The sequence below is a fragment of the Phalangium opilio genome, unplaced genomic scaffold (assembly GCF_054372755.1).
Source record: "Phalangium opilio isolate 3A_F unplaced genomic scaffold, DU_Popi_V2 ptg000042l_1, whole genome shotgun sequence".
NCBI lineage: Eukaryota > Metazoa > Arthropoda > Arachnida > Opiliones > Phalangiidae > Phalangium > Phalangium opilio.
In genome coordinates, this window is record NW_028324166.1 from 7,804,852 (window position 1) to 7,825,611 (window position 20,760).

The 20,760-nt window shown below is 35.8% G+C and overlaps 2 protein-coding genes and 1 long non-coding RNA gene across 3 annotated transcripts; all 3 read right to left on the minus strand.

The window, feature by feature from the left end:
• Window positions 1-1,464: 1,464 nt before the first annotated feature.
• On the minus strand, window positions 1,465-2,244 carry LOC149678860 (uncharacterized). Its single transcript, XM_089835950.1, has 3 exons — window positions 2,236-2,244; window positions 1,946-2,134; window positions 1,465-1,823 (listed from the first exon to the last, which is right to left on the minus strand). Exons 1-3 carry the CDS (start codon window positions 2,242-2,244, stop codon window positions 1,518-1,520), a joined length of 504 nt encoding a protein of 167 aa, XP_089692076.1. The 3' UTR covers window positions 1,465-1,517.
• Window positions 2,245-5,216: 2,972 nt separating this feature from the next.
• On the minus strand, window positions 5,217-6,301 carry LOC149678861 (uncharacterized). Its single transcript, XR_016366162.1, has 3 exons — window positions 6,111-6,301; window positions 5,945-6,015; window positions 5,217-5,850 (listed from the first exon to the last, which is right to left on the minus strand). It is a non-coding gene; the product is annotated as an uncharacterized LOC149678861 (long non-coding RNA).
• An 11,886-nt stretch (window positions 6,302-18,187) lies between these two features.
• Window positions 18,188-18,902, minus strand: LOC149678862 (sodium-coupled monocarboxylate transporter 1-like). The gene is made up of 3 exons (XM_089835951.1): window positions 18,668-18,902; window positions 18,448-18,548; window positions 18,188-18,385 (listed from the first exon to the last, which is right to left on the minus strand). The coding sequence occupies exons 1-3, from the start codon at window positions 18,900-18,902 to the stop codon at window positions 18,188-18,190; spliced, it is 534 nt and encodes a 177-aa protein (XP_089692077.1).
• Between the last annotated feature and the right edge of the window lie 1,858 nt (window positions 18,903-20,760).

Sequence of the window (20,760 nt, forward strand, 5' to 3'; positions counted from 1 at the left end):
AGCACATCAAATAACTTAAAAACTACAGGGAAGTTTCGTTTCGGAATACTTCTAAATTGAAAAGTAACTATTCAATTTGTGCCTTTTCAAAATTTCTTTAACTACAATTAACTCTAAGTTTGTTGCGTTAATTAATTTGAAAATTATGGCAAAAAGAATTCATTCGCCGAACAAAGTCTGTTTAAAATGTTAGCACGTTCAAAGCTATTTTGCCTAATTTTCATGCTGGTTGAAAACCAAGGAGACCTAGCCTTGTGCGTGCTAACAAGTTGAGTTTTTGGTTGTAAATATGTTTTAGTTAACCTTGTTATCGTTTAATTTAAAGTAATTAAACTAAAGTTTTAGTTATAATTTCCCTAGTTATATTTACTTATGGGAACATTTTATAATAAGAGAAATAAGACTTACTGAAGGTAGACCAATTTTGAGAGCCATAATAAATATCGCTTCTTTGAAGTATAAATCGAATCTAATATAGCGAAATGAAGGTTTTAATTAGCTCCATGACCTAAGGTTTCACGGAAAATATAAGAGCGCATATTTCTTTATTCATGAGGGAATATTTTTGAGCCAGGAAACATAAAGAGTTTTTCATATATTTTATGCACCACGAAACACATAATGTGACGCTAGTCGCTCCACTGACTTACAGTTAGAAGCCGGATTGTGGCTTAAACCATTTTTAGGGTTAAGGCAGGGTAATTTTCAGAAAAAACAACCATAAGTTAATAAACAACTCTTAAAGGTTGCAAGTAACCAAAGTGAATAATAGCATTTTTTTGTTTTTTTTTTAAAAAGCTATGCGACAAATTCATTCAGAACCAAAATTAACCAAAAGCAAAATAATCATGACATTTAAGCGGCTATTGGATATTATTACTATTCAAATGCTTGTATAAAAAATCTAGCTTGACCGCTATTTCATTTCCTAGCCATTCCAGCAAGACAAACTGGAGTTCTGGGAAAAACTTACATTGAAATATACCAAAACCATGATTATTTTTAATTTTAGGTCTTTTCTAGTTAAGTTTCTTCTCGAGTTTCTTAAACTACTTCTTGGAATCTTAGAAAACATTTTTTTAAAATAAAAATATATTCTTGAATTTAATCAAATGATTTTTTTAAAAAAATCGCTTGATTTAAATCATGATTTAAATCAGTGATTTAAATCAAACTGATTTAAATCAAACAACCCTGTCCAATAGCTGCTTAAATGTCATGATTATTTTGCTTTTGGTTAATTTTGACTCAAAAGTTTTCATGTTGGTAATTTACTATCTATTAATTCAATAAGAATCAAAAAAATCAAATAAATCAATTAAAATCAAAAAAAATCCGATTTAAATCAAAACAATCTTTCAAAACATCATTCTGAGAGTCTTGGAGCTTTTCCAACAGAGACGATGTATTTTCAAATTCAGTTTGTTTTGCTTTTTTCCCTTCCGCCATCAATTTTTGTTTTTTTTTCTATGCTGACTAAAATAAAGTTAAGATTCAATGGGCTCCTCTCTTGTTAGTCACTTTAACTTACTTTTAGCGGATTTTTCGATATGCCTCTTGTTTTCATTAACAGCAATAGGCTCTTCACTAGCGCTATCAAAATCATCGACAATGTATTTTTCTAAACCAGCATATACTGACGAGGAACTTGCAGATGGAAGCGGTTTCTTTGAAAGGCTGCTTGTAGGTTTTTGAGGAGTGTTTTCAGTCGGCAAGGTGCTTCTATTCTGATAACCCACATTAATGAAGTGTTCCTTCAACGCCCGGGCCTGACGTTCATCACTATGATCACTTGTCATTTCAACAGTTGATGTTGTTTCACTCTGTTCAGATCACATACGTTATAATACTACAACCATTATAACTGAGCTAGTGTGTTATATCTGTTGTAAAATTACAATTCCCTATTTTTACCCAACGTCATTGCACTCGACCGTAAACTTACATCATCAAGTAGACCATATTCTTGAGCTGAAGCTATTCCCTCCACCATTTCTTTACCGTTAACAACCAATAATTGTTCTTCTAGAGGTGTAAGAACCTCTGTTGACTTTTCACCCCCACCTGTTGCATTTAATGACTTCTTTATTCGAACTGCTTTAGCTTTACAATTACTTTTCCAGTCAGCCAATACCTATCATGATAGAAGTAAATAATTTAATTACCTCAGCAATGAAATGTATCAAAATTTTCTTACCTTTTTCTATTTATCAGTGCTTTTGCTTGGGCCTGTACCATCGGCATTTAACAGTTCTGTTAACACATCCCACATTTTCTCATAATTTTCAATTGTAAATCCCGCAGATAATTTTCTGGTTTTAAACCTTTCATTTTCTTCTAAATAACTTATAATTGTATTTTGTTGAGATGAAGACACGCGCTTCTTCGAACTAGACATTTTTCGCTCCACTACACTCCAAACACTCGGACTAAATTAACCGAAGTAATTCTGTGTTAATCGAAACAAAAATACGGTATTTTGTTTCGTCTGCTATTAGTAGTTGCAACTTTTCGCGCCCCTCTATGATTGGTTTCAGTTGATCACGTGACTAACGAAGACCCTCCCTATAAACCGGAAGTACGTCTCTCTTTCGACATCTATCTCGTACTCGAAGATCGACAACTCCGGTATCGAACTCGAACGATATGCGTTACAGAATACCATTCTTCGTTCGAGAAGGATCTCGATCGATACGGCTATCTTCGAGATCGCATTCGATTCGAGATCGAGATCGAGATCTAAGAAAATTACAGAATAGGCCCCCAGAACAATTTTTTTATTTAAATCGAAAATACTAGGCCTAATATTTATTTGTCTTTAGATGTACCCTGTGATATTTCAACGAACCGAAATTTTAATTTAAGGGAAATGTACTCGAGCGGTTCCATGGGTGCTTCCCGTTGCTCGTTTTCCAGTCTTGCTACCCATTGCCCGGTTTTCAGTGTTGTTCCCGTTTCGGTGTTACTGAGAAGATTTTTATGTGAATGTTCACACTAAAGACTAAATAATCTTTGCACTCATCCCTATCAATTATCTCAATGACGAGTTCGATTTTAGAAACTAATTTTATATAAATTTCAAATTTAATGAATCGAAGTTTTAATAGAGATCAACCATAAAGCTAAAATGTACAACCACGAAAATTCGTGAGCCTAGGAAAACCAACTCACCAAAGTTTCATCGCAATCAGGTGACTGATGTAGGAACGCACATGGTACAAACAAATAATGAAAGAAATACATGGCGATTTTAATATGACTCGTATTTTGGCTCTGAACATAGAAAGGTTAAAAAGTCAAAACGCAATATTTCGGTTGAAGGGTTGCATCAATGAGTTTTTTTTTCAAACTTATAAGGGGTAGTTATTCACTTATGCCTCCTGCCCCCCATTTATTAGCTATGTTAGTTTTATACCTTTATAATAATGAAGTTTGTTACGCTTAGTGCTTCCATCTTGGCAAAATGTATTTGGTAAAGCGTATAGGGTACGCGTGAAATGACTTTTTAATCGATTTGCTCTCCAAGGCCGAGTTAAAAACTATAGGAATACCAAAATATTGAACATAATTCGATAATTCGAAGATCAATTTTTCCCACTGGATATATATATAATGGAATGAAAGTAGTACTTTAATGGTAAAACTCTGATATTAAATCCATATGTGCGATAGCTTTCTATTTTATTATTTTTTTTTTGCGTATACGCAATATGAAACAATCGAGCGCTACAAACAAAATCAGCCCACATTAAATTAACATTGCGCGGTTACCGTTTTGTAGACGAACATAAACACAGACATACAGAGAGACAAGTCCAGTGTATCTCTGAGTAAACGAACTTCACTCAGAGAGGTAAAAATGTCAATAGGAACTCAAGAAAGTTTTTTAGAATTATATTAAAATTTGATTGCATACTGATAAGGCTGTAGACTATTAAATATTACACTCCGAGTCGAGAGGACTATCTACCCACTACTTAACCTCGATATACAACTATGCCTTTTTATTGAAAAGCAGGCACAGAGGTATTACTCCCATTGGATAGAATCCCGTTGGACCGAATACAGATTTGTACAGTTGCAGCCAAATTTAAAACAATTTATAGCCCAAAAGGCGATTTTCTGCTCAACGGGAATATTTATATGGAAGAGCTTTCGACTGAATGGAGTGGATTTTCTTGAGTTGCCAAGCTACAGTAGAGCAATGGGTAGAGTGTGCGAGGGGGTAGACACTTGAGAACTCAGGTGTACAATATGTCTTGAACTCAATGTACTGTCAAAGCTGAACTCTGAGTTCCGAAGGCTTTGAACTCAATGCACTGTCAAAGCTGAACTCTTTCGAACTCAGGTGTACACAGAGATCCAAAGTGTCTACCCCCTCGAGAGTGTGTTATATGATCGAGGAAATTAAACATGATCGAGGAAATTAAACAGCATCGAGCGCCGTCAGTACTTGGGAGGAAGAGCCCTTAAAGGTTAGGGTAGGTTTTTTAGGTTTATTCAGGCTAGGCTATAGGTTAGGTTAGGTTTCACAATATCCAAGAATAAAAATTATTGAATCATACGAATAAATAATAAACTTGAACAACAATTTGAAATAAAAACATGATTAATGGAAAATTCATGATTGGAGAACCCCAAAATTGCGGTATTCGTTCCAATGTGGTTCGATCGAACAAGACATTCTATTCAATGGGATACGGCCCAATGGTACACAATCGGTACAGACGTTAAAATTAAGATAATAGATTATTCAATCTTTTCGTAAAGTTCTATACTTCTGTGACCGTTTTAAAATTCCCTGGCTATAAATTCACACATATTTTTTAAAATCCATACTTTTTTCTGAATTTCAATATTTAATGCTTAACGGACATTGGATATTTTTTAACTACGTGATGCTTTTCATAGCAGACGTTGAAAATTACCATAATTAGAAGCAAGGTGTTGAAAGAAAAGTAAATTATAATAGGGAATAGCATCGAGTGTAATGTGAGTTGCACTTCGTGGTGAACGCTTGGTTTCTCCCAAAGGTACTTGTAAGCAATATCATACTGTTTTTCGAAATAGAGGTAACGAAATGTGTCGGATTCAAATATTTCACCAAATCTAAAATGAGACGTTTAATTGTTATTTCAAGATGTATTTCGAAAGAGAAGGAGTATAAGGTATTAAAATTTTGCTTCCCACTTAACTCGAATAGCATTGTTATACACTCTAAGAAAATGGAGTGTGCTTTAACACCTTTAAAAGTAGTTTATATGGGTCCAAATTTGACACGGTTACAGGTGTTGATTTACACCCCTGAAAGGGTTTAATAACACTTATTTGAGCAATTGGTGTCAAAGATAAGAATAAAATGGTGCAACAGAGGTGTAGTTTAACACCTTTTTAACTCTTATATCGAACTAAAAGTTAATTTTTTACTCTCATATGAGTGTTGTGCAATTCCTTAAAAGGTGTGGCATAGCACCTTTCCGAGTTTAAATAACGCTTTTAAGAGTGTCGCATAACACCTTTCAGAGTGTCGCTTGACACCTTTCAGAGTGTCGCTTGACACCTTTTCTAGAGTCACATGACACCTTTCCTAGAGTCGTGTGACACCTTTCAGAGTGTCTGATGACACCTTTAAGAGTGTTAGATTTTATGGCAAATAGCTCTATATTCAGAGCAATGTTCCACCTTGAGAGAACTTAAGAGGACAGTTCTAACATGCAGAGCTATACCCCATTAAGCAAGGGTAGTTCTCGCATGCAATGGAAACTGCGTAAAAACTTGGCCACTTGATCGACTTAAAATCCAGCGTGAAACTGCATGATAAGTTGGTCATTTTCACTGACTAAATAACTTCTGAAAAGGCAGAAAGTTTTAAATCTGTACAAATTCATCGGGTATTAAATTGGTTTTGGAGGAAATAATATCATAGCAGTAGATAAAGACGTACTCGTTAAATTTAATAATCTCTTTTCACTAAGAGTTTTTCGAGCACCAGAAACGGGTTGGACCTAATCTACTCTACAATATTTAAAAAAATAAATCCGTTTTGTACTCTAATTTTTCTCAAAACAAAGATAAGACATGTCACAAAAACATGTGTCTCACATATTTACCTCTCAAGCTGGCGTTTACAGTCGCCCTACTGTGAGGCCAGTACCTATCCTAGTCTCGATTTTTAGTGTCACACAATACTTTTAAGAGTATCGCATAACACTTTCAAGAATGCAATAGCGTTGCTAGGGTTTAAAATTTGGGGGGGGGGGGAAAGGGGCTTAATATTATTGTTCGTATATTAAAGAAAACTTTTATTCTGAGAGAGCGGTAGCTCTCTTAGATAAGACTTCATACTGCTCTTAATGTATAAGGAGGGTTTTTTGGTTGGATGTAACTTTTTTGTATTGCATTAACTGTATTGAAAAAATTCCACAGAACTACAATTCTGGCCCGCAATATGTGGTTAAAATTTCAAAAAGATCCATTAATTAGTTAATTTTAAAAAAAATAAAGTTGCTAAGGGTGGTTTTCATTTCCATAAAATTCATCACACCTTTTGTTGAAAAACAGGAATTTTTCCCATAGAAATAACATGGGAAATTTTCGGAAAAAAACGATCCTGTGGCCACGATATTAGAAAAACTACACGATTGTTAGACTTGAAAACGGTTTTAAATGGAAGGTACAACACCTAACATTCCGCTAAGCAATTTTCATTGACTATAATTAAGTCTAAGTATGTTTAAATTTAAATTTTCAAAACCATTCCAATCTGCGATATTTAAGCAGTGTAAAGAGTCAGTCTATGATGTTAGCACTTTTAAAGCTATTTGGTTCAAATTTCGTGGTGGTTGAAAAACAAGGGGACCTAGCTTTGTGTGAGCTAACAAGTTAAGTTGGAAAAGGTCCCCCACACTAATAAATTATGTAACCAACTGCCTTTGGTACTTGTGGGTACTTGTAGGTACTTGTGGGTGCTTGTAGGTACTTGTGGGTGCTTTTAGGTACTTGTAGGTACTTGTGGGTGCTTGTAGGTACTTGTGGGTGCTTGTAGGTACTTGTGGGTGCTTGTAGGTACTTGTGGGTGCTTGTAGGTACTTGTGGGTGCTTGTAGGTACTTGTGGGTGCTTGTAGGTACTTGTGGGTACTTGTGGGTGCTTGAAGGTACTAGTGGGTACTTGTGGGTGCTTGTAGGTACTTGTGGGTGCTTGTAGGTACTTGTGGGTGCTTGTAGGTACTAGTGGGTGCTTGTAGGTACTAGTGGGTGCTTGTAGGTACTTGTGGGTGCTTGTAGGTACTTGTGGGTGCTTGTAGGTACTTGTGGGTGCTTGTAGGTACTTGTGGGTGCTTGTAGGTACTTGTGGGTGCTTGTAGGTACTTGTGGGTGCTTGTAGGTACTTGTGGGTGCTTGTGGGTACTTGTGGGTGCTTGAAGGTACTTGTGGGTTCTTGTAGGTACTTGTGGGTACTTGTGGGTGCTTGTGGGTACTTGTGGGTACTTGTGGGTGCTTGTGGGTACTTGTGGGTGCTTGTGGGTGCATGTGGGTGCTTGTGGGTGCATGTGGGTACTTGTGGGTGCTTGTAGGTACTTGTGGGTGCTTTTAGGAACTTGTGGGTACTTGTGGGTTCTTGTAGGTACTTGTAGGTACTTGTGAGTGCTTGTAGGTACTTATGGGTACTTGTGGGTGCTTGTGGGTACTTGTGGGTGCTTGTGGGTACTTGTGGGTGCTTGTGGGTACTAGTAGGTGCTTGTACGTACTAGTGGGTGCTTGTAGGTACTAGTGGGTGCTTGTAGGTACTAGTGGGTGCTTGTAGGTACTAGTGGGTGCTTGTAGGTACTAGTGGGTGCTTGTAGGTACTAGTGGGTGCTTGTCGGTACTAATGGGTGCTTGTAGGTACTTGTAGGTGCTTGTAGGTACTTGTAGGTACTTGTGGGTACTTGTAGGTACTTGTGGGTGCTTGAAGGTACTTGTGGGTGCTTGAAGGTACTTGTGGGTGCTTGAAGGTACTTGTGGGTGCTTGAAGGTACTTGTGGGTGCTATTAGGTGCTTGTTGGTACTTGTAGGTACTAGTGGGTGCTTGTAGGTACTTGTGGGTGCTTGTAGGTACTTAAGGGTGCTTGTAGGTACTTGTGGGTGCTATTAGGTGCTTGTAGGTACTTGTGGGTGCTTGTAGGTACTACAATATCTACAATTTCAAAAAATAGGAAAATATAGGAAAATTATCGAAATTATAGGAACTAATAGGAAGACATCCGAAAATAGAAAAAATTATAAAATTTAGGATATGTGGTCACCCAGCACAGGTCTATGGAATATGTTTGTGCACAGGTGTATAGATTGTTTTTGTACACAGGTCTACGTAATAATTTTTTAGCCTAAGTCTTCGGAATCTATTTGTATTATTGCATCCACTGTGCTTTGCACGTGAAAACGACGGGAAGGCAATTTGAGTTGGACTGGGCGTTGAAGCAATCGAGATTAATACTTCTATAATAGATGGTTAGGGCCTTGTTAGTTCAAACGCGGTAACTAATAAACGAGCAACACCACAAGACTTAAATGGAGCGCCTGCTTTTCAGTATAAGTTTTAAAATACTAGTTTCTAAACAGTTTTAACTCATATTAAGACTGAAGTGACAGATATTAATAAAAAGTGTCTTTGTACACAAAGACGCAAAAAAGTAAGAGATAAGTGTAGAAAATTAATTGTTTGAAGTAACAGATATTCAAATTTTCATTTTTGAAGACGTGATTATAAAACATCAATTATTTTAAAAAATTTCTTATCTTAGTTTTTTTCACAAAAATTTCAGAGAAACTACCTTGATACTACTGTTTATATTCTTGAAACATTTGTTTCGAGAAAGTTCCAATACTCGGATATCTGAAAAATAGAGCTAAAAGAATTTATTTTTTATTTTAAAATTGAAAATATTGCGAACCGAAAATTACATTCGCCCTTTGACTGTGATGTAGTTATTAGAGTCAAAAGGATATGTAGCTTGATCGTGATCTTTTGAGAAAGATACAACACGTCAATTTTTGAAAACTCGAAAACTTTAAAATTAACGAACACGTTTTGTTTAGTTTTCATGCTTATTTTATTTTGTCTGCTATGAACGATTTTCTGTCCATTTTATTCTCTTTATAGGCCCGAATACTCAAACTATCTCTAAATTTAAAAAAAAAATAAAATGCATACGTTTTCTATTTTTAAAATGATGCACATGTTTAAGGATAAAATATATTACTTAAAGAATTTTTGGTGAAAAAAACTAAGATAAGAAATTTTTTAAAATAATTGATGTTTTATAATCACGTCTTCAAAAATGAAAATTTGAATATCTGTTACTTCAAACAATTAATTTTCTACACTTATCTCTTACTTTTTTGCGTCTTTGTGTACAAAGACACTTTTTATTAATTGATAAAGAGTACGGAACCGAGTTATTGACTGAGACAATTGTGGATGAAAGAATTTCACTCGTTATTTGTAAGTTTAGTTTTCGTTTGCTTTTAGTCCCCACAACTATTTGATACTGAAATTCATCTCTACAAAGATGAAACTTAACGAACTTTTCATTGTAATTTTTATACACTATATTGCTACAGAATTTTAGGAGGCTACTAGCAATTTTTTGGTATAGTTTACGGATTATTTTGAGGTGGCTAACTTTGAAATTTGGGGGCGCTATAGCCCCCATAAAAGGCCTAGCGACGCCACTGCAAGAGTGTCGCCTAACGCTTTTAAGAGTGTCATCTAACACGTTTCAGAGTGTCGCCTAACACGTTTAGCTGCGTTTTATGAATGTACAATACCGCCTGATTACCAATTTCCTTTTTAATTTTTGTTTAAAGGATAAAAATATATTCTTTCATGAATATCATCTTTAAAAAAATGTTTAGAAATTAACTTTTTCAATAATTTTTTACTGTTCGGATTGACTTTAATATTAAAACATAAATGAAAATGAAATACCTTTTTTAAGAAACCCGCAGTATTATAATTTTTCATGTTTAATTTCGAACGGTGTTTTAATAGTGTTATTTTACACCGAATTTACACTTTAAATTGGCCCCTAAAAACTCACGGTAAAAAAACTCTCTTTTGGGTGTTTTTACGGTGTTTACACCGTTTTAACACGTTTTTTACACTTCCATTTCTTAGAGTGTACTAACTTCTAAATTATCCCTTGCTATAGCCGTATTAGAAGAACAAGTTCAAAACCAAAATATTATCTACGAGTCGAGTGAAGAACTATCTATCCAGTAATCGGAGCCTCCGAAATGTTCGGAGGCTCCGATTTACCTGAATGCGCAACTATTTACAGAAAACCGTATCCTGTGCACAGTGAATGCGGCCTGGAAATTGCGAACTCATTCCCCTATGCTGACAATGGTGTAACAACGCACTCAGACTTATCGGGACCCAAACTCTCCGTGACATATGTCACTCGGTGAGGTAATAGGCAGTAGGTACTCAACCAGCTTTTTTTGCGAAGGGTTTTGGTTGATGTCACAAAAGTGCATTCGACCGTCCGTACCCGAAAAGACATTTACTGAGAATATTATTCCATCGATATTTCGCGCTGAACGCAGTCAACAACTTTGGTAAATGATTAAGACTTGAAGATTCAAAGTTCGCAAAGCCCCTAATTCCTGGTGCTTTTTCTCTTTTAATTCCTAGCATCCCAACACTAAATCTACGCAGGGGCCCGGCATTATCTGTCCATTATCCACGTTTTTTTATCTGTATCCATACTCGAAAATTATCCACAGAACTTAGAAGTTAAATCGTATTATATACACAACTTTGTTTACAAATAATCTGTTATCCACCAATTTGAGGATAACGGATAGAAAATGCCGAGCTCTACCACGCCCGACCTAATATTTACTTCTCGGTAAACTTCATGAAACTTTATTTTCAGTTTTCAATAAGGGCCAAAAAGTGAAATTGATTTTGTCGAATTTTAGAAATCAGATTGTTAGAACGGGTGTACCTCGTATGAGCAGTTCCCGGTAGAGCAGTTCTCGAAATAGCAACCGCGAATCCAAAAAACAGCGGCGTTGTTCAAAACTAATGTTTTAGAAATAGCGGTTGCTAGTTTGTGAAATAGCAGTGTTTGTGTTGAGTTTCAAGAATTTCTTAGCAATACAGTTATATTAGTTGGTTACAAAAACTACATTTTTCTGTGATCATTTAGTCGGTAATGTGACCTACTAATGGATCGTTTTTAAATTTTTTTTTTCAAATACACTTAAATATTGTACTATTCATCAGGCTGTATCAGTTTACAATTCTCATACCAATATAGAAATATAATTCGAGAAAGCTTATTTTATTTCGGTTGTAGATAATTGTTAACAGTAATTTTTTGGAAAAGGCATATTATTATTTGGGAAGTCAACAACAATATTTTGGAAATGCGTAACATTGTTACACTATTTCCAAAATATTACTATCATAAGTCTAGCCAAACGAAACAAAACCTAAAAAACCAAACTGAACCCAACCCGACCCAACCTAATATTATTTAGTTGAAATAATCTACTTTAAACTAACCAAATTATCCATATCTGACCTAGAGTTCATATAACCCAGCTGAGACAGCTTACACCATAAAAAACAACTATCGTTTTTGCATATCTTTTTTCTGCTCTTTAGAGAACCGCTGTATCGGCAATTGCTGTAACGGGTAAACTGCCTTTCGAGAAACCGCTATTTAGGGAAATGCTGTTATGAGAACCGTTATTATGAAATCCACTCATACGGGAACCGCTCATGTGAGGGCTTCCCATTAGGACTAGACTTACGGTATCAGCAATGTATTTACCAGGGAAACCATTTATAATTACCTTAATCTTAGAATTTCTAAATGAGCAGATGAGACGTTTTCATGTACAAAATGCCCAGCCGGAATGCTAGTTATTGGATATTGAGAAAAATACAAGCTGATTTCTCCTTTTTTAACTCCCTTTAAAGGTATGAAAAGGAACTGTTTCAGTATATTACTCATGAGAACCGCAACTTTTCCGTTTGATATATTAAAAAATAGTTTTTGGTCTGAAAAACCTCCAAGATCAATGTAAAGCCTCTTGTTTATCCATACCTTATTTAGAGCGCTATTAAATAAATTTTCATCAGCCTGGAAAAATAAGATTAAAATGAGAACAAGGATAGATTTAATTTTAGAAGTAGGAATGGAGAACAGAGTAATCTCTGCGCGTGATCCCCTTCCCCAGGACGGAGGGGTATGAAAGAAGAGGCGGGTCATAGCAACATAGGTAAAAAGGAATTACGTATTTTTGCCGTCCCCGTCAGCAATGTCATCAAAACGTAGTTTAAGTGAGCCAATAAGATAATTTGAACTTTTCGTTACGTGTTGGAGGAAGGGGCTCTATACTGGGCTAGGAGTCGGACTGAAGGCTCCATTCCTACTTCTAAAATTAAATCTATCCCAGATGAGAATTTATATTTTCGATTTTTCATTAAACTCAGTCAAATTTTTGTCAATAGAACAGAGAAGCCGAGAAACAACCATTCTTATATATATATAGTTCGGTTTTGATTTTGTAGTGGCTCCGTCCAAAGGTTAAATATTTACCAATCTTTTAAGGTACTTGTCTTCTATGGAATTTTTCACAAGAATCAGTTTGGCATCATTTCGACGAATATAGCTTGGAAGGTCATTTATATGATCGACTTTTAGATAATTAAATGAGGATGTTTCCGCATGATAATAACACAGAATATTCCACAAGAGCAACGTTTGCGACATCAACCAAAATGAGAACAAAATCTTCGATGTTCGACCATTCGTCAATCTTTCAGGAATCGCTTAATTCAAACACACAAACCAGAAAACAATTACTTCGTAATAAGGCAATCATATTTGATTTAAATCAGATGTATTAAAAACTTTTTATCTAAAATTCGAATAAATGGTTTAAGAAACTTAACTAGAATAGGCCTCTTATTAAAAACAATCATGGTTTGGCATATGTCAGTTTAAAATTTTCTCAGACCTACAGTCTGTTTTGTCACTCAAGTCGCCACTTTTAACAGGTTTTTTCTTTTTTTGGATGTAAAAAAGGAGGTAAGCAACCCTCAGTATTGGGAAATACAAGGAGGTGTGCGCCCCCCCCCCCACCTTGATAAAAAAAGACTACAGCGCACGCGCAAAAAAAGAAACGAGATAAAAGGCAAAGTTTTACCCCCGTGTCTTTCCTTCTTAGTTACATCACATTTTTTGGTAGGGAACATTACTAGGCGAGGAAACGCATATCGTTTTAAATGGGTTTTATGCACCACGAAACACAATGTGACGCTATTCGCTCTACTGATTTACACGGCAAGCGGAATACTAAGATAAGCCTACTTGTCAGTAGCCCGATTATCCATCTTAAGGCTTAAACAATTTTTAGGGTGAACAGTTCAGGTAAATTTTTGGCACAAACAACCATAAGTTTCTAAACCACTCTAAAGGTTGCAAGTAACCGAAGTGACTAATAATATCTGTATTTCCATGTCTTTAAAAAAGGTATTTGCAACTTATTCATTCAGACCAGAATACAAATAGTTAAAATAAATCGAAAATGCTTGCATTTATTTGTTACTAGCTGTAACCGAAATTTTAATTTTATGGACGTATACTCGAGCGTTTTCCATCAGAGAGAATTTATAATAGGGAGTAGAAACTGAGAAATATTATGTAGATAAAAAATCTCGTGATCAACAAAACTGGCCAGGTTTATTTCCGGTACTATTTTTTGTGGCCCCTCCCTCTAGGGTGGGTCAAGAATGTTGCGGGAAGGTCTAGGGAAGATGGACACTACCTTTTTAGGGAAAGGGAAACGGCTGACTTAATATAACTCCAAATGGCGCTAGTCGCACTCGAAATCGCGAACCCTTATTGGGTAATTTTACAAATAACAGTGATTGAGGGCAAACTTTAAAATTAAAGGAGAGTCACGTGACCGGAAATTTACCTGGCCAGTTTTAGCGTTGCAGCCTACTTGTTTGAGCTACATTGTATTTAGCACTGTCAAGGGTAAAAGCTTCAACTCCCTATTATAAATTCTCTCTGTTTCCATAGATGATTTCTTTTGCTCCGTTTAAATCTTGCTTCCCGTTTCGGTTTTACTGGGTAGAGTTTCATGTCACTTCTGACCAGAGATGTGCTAATAATTAGTTAGCTAATTTAATTCCTAATTAATTAGCAACATTTACTAATTGTAAATGGTAATTGAATTTTAATTACCTTAGTGCTAATTGAGAAGTAATTCTAATTAATTAGTATGAATCGGAAAGGTAATTATCTAATTAAAATTTAATTAGACTTAGGATTAACTGATTAACTAATTAGCCAATTCGATTTTCAATTAATCTTTTACGCCAATTTGTTGTAAAAAAAATCGAGGAATTAACTCTTGATTCATCTATTTGAATATGAAAAAGCCTTAAAATATCGATGAGGAAACCTTAGTGTACTCTAAATTTTTCAGCTCTTAAAATATGAGAGTAGAAAATTTCGTAGTTCGCAACTGCCCCATTTCGAAATTTCGACTGTTTTACCTACTCGAATTAATAGCAGTGCGCATGTATTTACTACTCAGGAGTCCATTATAGGAACTGTGGCAAGAAAATGAAGAAATGAGACAAATTTCTACATGACGGAAGGCTCGAGGCTTGTCTCATTTTTCCAGAATAATTCACGGCTTCCGTACCCGTTTTTCAATGGCATTAAAACATTAAACTTTGCATTACCAAACTCCTAAATCCATGGGCACTTTTAAACTTTTATGTTTACTTATGGTTTCTTTTTTACCTTAATTAGACAAGTAATTAATTAGAAATTAGTAATTCTAATTAATTAGTTTGATAAATAAATGGCTAATTTTTAATTGAATTGAATTAGTTTCTATGTCTAATTGTTAATTGGCTAATTAATTAGTTCATAAATATTTCCCTAATTGCTAATTCTAATTCAATTAGTTGTCAGCTAATTAGTACAGCTCTGCTTCTGACACTAAATAGTCTTTCCATTCATCCCTATCAAATATTTCAATGATGTGTTTGTTTTTAGGAACGAATTCTATACCAATTTCAAATTCAATGAAACGGTTTTTTAATAGAGATCTATCTTAAAGCTAAAATGTACAACCATTTAGAATTAACCTTCGCGGACTTAGGAAACCAACTCGCCAAAGTGTCATTACAATTGGATGAATGACGTCGAATCGCACATGGGACAAACGAACAAACAATAATTTATATATTTACAAATCCAGGACTGTTTCAAAACTTAATAAATGTGTGGTGGTTCTTAAGATGACTCAAGGATAAAAACAGTCGAAACGAAATATTTTGGTATAAATGATGCACCCATGACTTTGTTTAACTTAAAAGGGTCTGTTATTCACTTATGATTCATTTCCCTCGTTTATTAATAACGAAGTTTGTTACGCTTAGTGCGTCCATCTTGGCGAAATACATGGTGATTCAGTGATGTGTGCTACTGTTTTAACTTAAGGAACGCATGCATATCTGAAACACCCCGCATAATTGGTGAAGTGTAAGCTGCGTGAAGTGGTTTCTTAATCGATTCGCACCCCAAAGCCGATTAAAAACTGTTCATATCATAATGTAGAACATAAATCGATTTTTCCCACTGAAGCATAACATGCAGGCTTTATAAGTTTAAAGGCTGCGCATCATAGGGCTACTTACTGAAGTTTTCTGTTTGTGTTATGCAATTAAAATAATTACTATTATTATAGTAAGGATTAATGGTTATCATTTTAGCACTGTAAAGAGTGGCACATAATGACGGGTTACTCACTCAAGTTTTCTGTTTGTGTCGCACTATTACAATTAAAACAGAAGGTAAATTATTGAAATAAAGATCACTGGTTATCATATTAACATAGTTAAAGTTAGCGCATCGAGGGGCTATTCGCACAAATTTTCTCTACTCCTGTTAAAAAGGAACGATGTGACTTCTATTATGAACCAATCCATTGGGTATTGTTGTTTACAGTTAGTATAAAAAGCCCAGGTTATCAATTCAAAAACACTCTAAAATACACAAATCGACCTACGTTTTAATTGGACCTTGACTAGTTGTGTTTCAGTAATAAAGGTAATTTAATTAGGTTCTTCATTCAAATATGTAACATAAAACTATAAGCACATCCTCTTAAAGGATTCGGTGTGAGCCAAAAGTTAATTTCACAATGAAATTAATAGTTCTATTTCATTACTCAAACTCAGGAACATTACCTCACCTAAATCGCAATAGTTATAAGTATAGCCGGGCTATACGGGACTTACGAGGTTACCGCTCCCTTTTCGAAGAGCTGGTCTGCCAAGGCTACGGAGCGCGTTCAACGACAGGGAATGTCAGCCACTAACTAAAGGCCGCCGACAGGTTATGGCAGCGCCCACAGAAATACCTCTCGTAAATTCCATATAGTTTCCATTGCTATGTGCATAGACCCTGCTGCTTCTTTCTCTAGAGATCATTCACCTCTAGCATGAAAAAAATACGCAATCATGCTGGAACAATTGAATAAATTGATAACGTACGTTGGGTAACTTCCGACCTAGTGTTGAATACACCTCTAAATAACGCATGAATAATTTATATATATAATTTTAGCAGCAGTGTATTATCATTAAATAGCAATATAATATGCATTTCTTGAAAAAAATTGAAAGATACTATTTCAGGTAATATTTTGGTTTTCTAACTTGCATTACCTGTATCAGGGATCCATGTAATTTTAGAAGCAGGAATAGAGAACGGTTAGCCCAGTTTAGAGCCCCTCCCTTCAACACGCAACGTAAATTGTACAATTATTGGTTCACTTAAACTACGTTTAGGTGACGTTGCTGATGGGGACGGCCAAAAATGTATATTTTCTTTTTACCACTGTCGCTATGACCCGCCTCTTCTTTCATACCCCCCCCCCCGTCCCGGGTAAGGGAGTCTTGGGCTTTATAGCGCGCCCAATTACCCTGTTCTCTATCCCTAGTACTGAATTAAATCGATCCCTACCTGTATTTAATTATTTTAAACTTAATAGAACACTATCAAAGTGCTAGGCTATAGAATTTATATGAACTATAATTAGTAACACCACATTTTATACTTTTAAATGCCAATCTCTAAAGGTAAATCCTTATTTTGATACTAAATTTGGGCGGAATACCGAAACGTACTATCTTTCTATGTATTTTGATATCACACCAAATATCTTGTTATTACACTAGGAATGTATGGAGGGGGATTGGAATGGCTAAAGGGGCTCCCGATGTTCCCTTGATGGTGGAAACATATGGCGAGGCCTTATTTAATTTATTTATTTTTTATTTTTTTTGAAAAGTGTAGCTCCTCCCCCATCGTCTGCTTAGCCATCACCTGAAGGCGGTAAATGTCTAGTCGTTTCAAACTAGGGACTGAGCGGATAGAGGGTGGAGTTAGCGGAAGTTTTTTCACTTTTATTCAGCCAATGAAAATATTTAAGCGGGAAATAATCGTATTTCGTCAGTCTATGACGTCGCTAACATAAAATAAGCCATGCCAGATGTTTCCAAGATCATTTCGCGGCTATTATGATTTGACCTTAGCCATTCCAACTCCCCTCCATTCATTCCTGATTACACTTATTCATATTTTTGGAGTAATAGAAGATAAAGGCAGTTAATCAATTGAAATAAGGCACGCTTTATTTTATTTTTGCAATGAGAAATAACATATGATAGCATAAGCTTCCGTTGTTAATCTAGTTTTTTCTTGTGGTTAATGGTAAAGCTTCTGATTGATAGTTTCCACTTGGGTGACTCCTGTTAAAAATTCTTTGTAAAGCATAGAAGTCAAGTTCACCGTAACCATCTTGTTCTTTTTCTTACATTATTAACTTAGTTTCTATTCTGAAAATATTTCGTGGCTTTTGGCGAGCTGTAAATTGAAATCGTTCCTACTTAAAATGTTTCTTAACTTCAAAAATTAAATTTATGAAACAAACCATTCAACAAATTCGAAATTTCCGAAAGCACAACACCCACAAAGATACTTAATACGAATCCAATCACATTGTACCATATATAGGAAATCTTATACAATTTAAGGAAGACGCTTCGAAAATAGGGTTCATTGTTAGAAATTTTATTTCTTATTGACTGCTAACTTACCTTTTTATTTCTGGTGCAAACTCTGCAGTAGAATTGAGCATATTCACTGTCGAGTTGATACTCGAGTAATTGCCCTCACAGTGGTTAATGGTGTGTTCCAGCGTGGTGTATTTTCGCTTAGAGACATATAAGAAATTACCCGTGATTATCCATGTATTAAACAGCATAGCAGTCACCAAGCTTATAAGGCAAATCTGTAATAATGACGTCTTATGGATTTAAGTTAAATAATAGTATTTGAATTGTTTTCCTTTACGTTTTTTGTTAGTTTCTTGTAGAATAAGACAAGCAAGGCTACTCCAGCCAATGGTCCACGGAATATACCGTACATAATCCCGAAAGCTTTGACTGCGTGACCTATCAAAGGCATAAAAAAACTGATCATGGTGGTCAAAATACCGAAGAAAAAACCTATACAAGGATGACCGATTATTATTTCGTGATCACATGGCTACACAATAGCGTACAATTCTTACTTAAACAAATGCACAATGTGACGGACCACTTTTCATTTTGGTTGAAATTGGGAAAGAGTGGTTTAATGAAATCTTCCAAAGCTAGTGCAGCGAAGGCGTTGATGAACGATGAGAATGTACTAAGAGATGCGCTAATAATACCGGAAATGGCAACACCTTTGAGAACTGGATAATCTCTGAACAAATCGCCAATGGCGTAAGTAAACATCTGAGAATAAGACAAAAATTTAGCCATTGGAAACCTGGTGTTACTCTCACAATCAATCACTGACGATTGCTGTTTACCCTATATTCTGAAAGCTACATTCACAACTGGTTTGCAGTGTAAACACTATCGTCTCGTCTCACCTCAACAATATTCTAGTTTGTCAACATGAATGTTAACATTAAATAACAACAAAGCTAATTTGTAGCTAGACGCACTAATAGTCAATGCGCACCATAAAGAGAATAATAAGTCTGTAGTTAGCACCCGTTTACCATTAGCCCTTTCACTAACCTTATTATTATTATTTAAGAGTGTATTTAACTTTCGGCTCACTCTGAACCGTTGATGTCTCTTCATTTCAGACACGAAAACCAAAGCCAAGAGTTTACTTCACCTCAGGCCTCAATTATTTACTCTTTGTTTCACTAAGCCAATTGCGGATAATACTTGTTATACGCGCCGGAATCTAGGTCTTAGTTTTCTTCATGAAATCACTAAACCAAGGATTATTCTATATACAGATGTAGTATAGCTTAAGCAATATATAAACAGCCATTTCAAATAACAATATTAAAAAAAATCTTTGGAATATCAAAATGAAACAGAGCTTTAAAGCTACAAAAGTACTAAATGCATCATAATTACGAAAAATTCTTCCACATATTCACTTTATATTATGGAAAAAGGGAATATTAAGGTTCTGTATGATTTCTTAACACATCAACACAAGGCTAACTGCTAACGCGACGCACTAGTGTAACAATGGACGGACACACACAGACAACAAGAGTAACAAGGAGTATAAACCCATTAGTGGAAGCAGTATTTTTTTTCCGAAACAATCTCGCTTATGTTTATCCTCTCTAGACCGCTAAAAACGTATTACTACTACGTAAAATATTAATAGACAGGCAAGGATTGATACCATTAAAGAAGGAGCGCAATATTATCCATATTTTCATTTCATATACACTCTTGCCCACTTTCTTCAAATTTTGGGGTATATATACGATTCGTTTCCATTATAATAGTAAGGAAAAAGCGCAATTGCGAAAACCTTTGGTGGCGATCCCACCTTAGGGAGGCTAGACGTTTCTCGTAACCCTAGCTGATCGCCGCGTATATCCTAAAACCAAACGATGATAATGGAGTAGAAGCCAATGATGCAGATTGGTGTCTATGTGGAATAGACGGAAGACCAGCGGTTGGTGGTGTTTAGGAGCCAGTATGTACAGACTGGTGTCCAAGTGGGATGGACGAAGACCAGAAGATGGTGGTGATTAGAAGCCAGTATGTACAGACTGGTGTCCAAGTGGAATGGACGAAGACCAGAAGATGGTGGTGATTAGAAGCCAGTATGTACAGACTGGTGTCCAAGTGGAATGGACGAAGACCAGAAGATGGTGGTGATTAGAAGCCAATATGTACAGACTGGTGTCCAAGTGGAATGGACGAAGACCAGAAGATGGTGGTGATTAGAAGCCAGTATGTAAAGACTGTTGTCCATGTGGGAAGGACGAAGACCAGAAGATGGTGGTGATTAGAAGCCAGTATGTACAGACTGGTGTCCATGAGGGATGGACGAAGACCAAACATGGTGGTGTGAGAACTCAAGTATAGAGTAGCCAACGGAGAAAAATACAATTTTCTAAATTTCCGTGACCTGTCAATGCGGTCCGAAAATTGGGAACACGTTTGCTCCGATACGCAAACTGCGAACGCGGTCACGTGGGTGTAACAACGGACAGACAGACACACACACACACACACTCACACACCCACACACACACAGACATGGCCGTTACAGAACCTCTCCTGGACTACGTCACACGGAGAGGTAAAAATGTCTTCGTAGACAAAGACGCACAATATTAAAAGATAAGTG

Excerpts from the sequence above, each read along its gene's own strand:
- LOC149678860 (XM_089835950.1), bottom strand. Across the intron at positions 1,824-1,945 it reads AATATGGTCTACTTGATGAT|AGTGAAACAACATCAACTGT; the intron begins GTAAGTTTACGG and ends TGATCTGAACAG.
- LOC149678862 (XM_089835951.1), bottom strand. The coding sequence starts at position 18,902 with ATGGCTAAATTTTTGTCTTATTCTCAGATGTTTACTTACGCCATTGGC. Across the intron at positions 18,549-18,667 it reads CACATTGTGCATTTGTTTAA|GTCACGCAGTCAAAGCTTTC; the intron begins GTAAGAATTGTA and ends TGCCTTTGATAG. Across the intron at positions 18,386-18,447 it reads ACAAGAAACTAACAAAAAAC|ATTTGCCTTATAAGCTTGGT; the intron begins GTAAAGGAAAAC and ends TCATTATTACAG.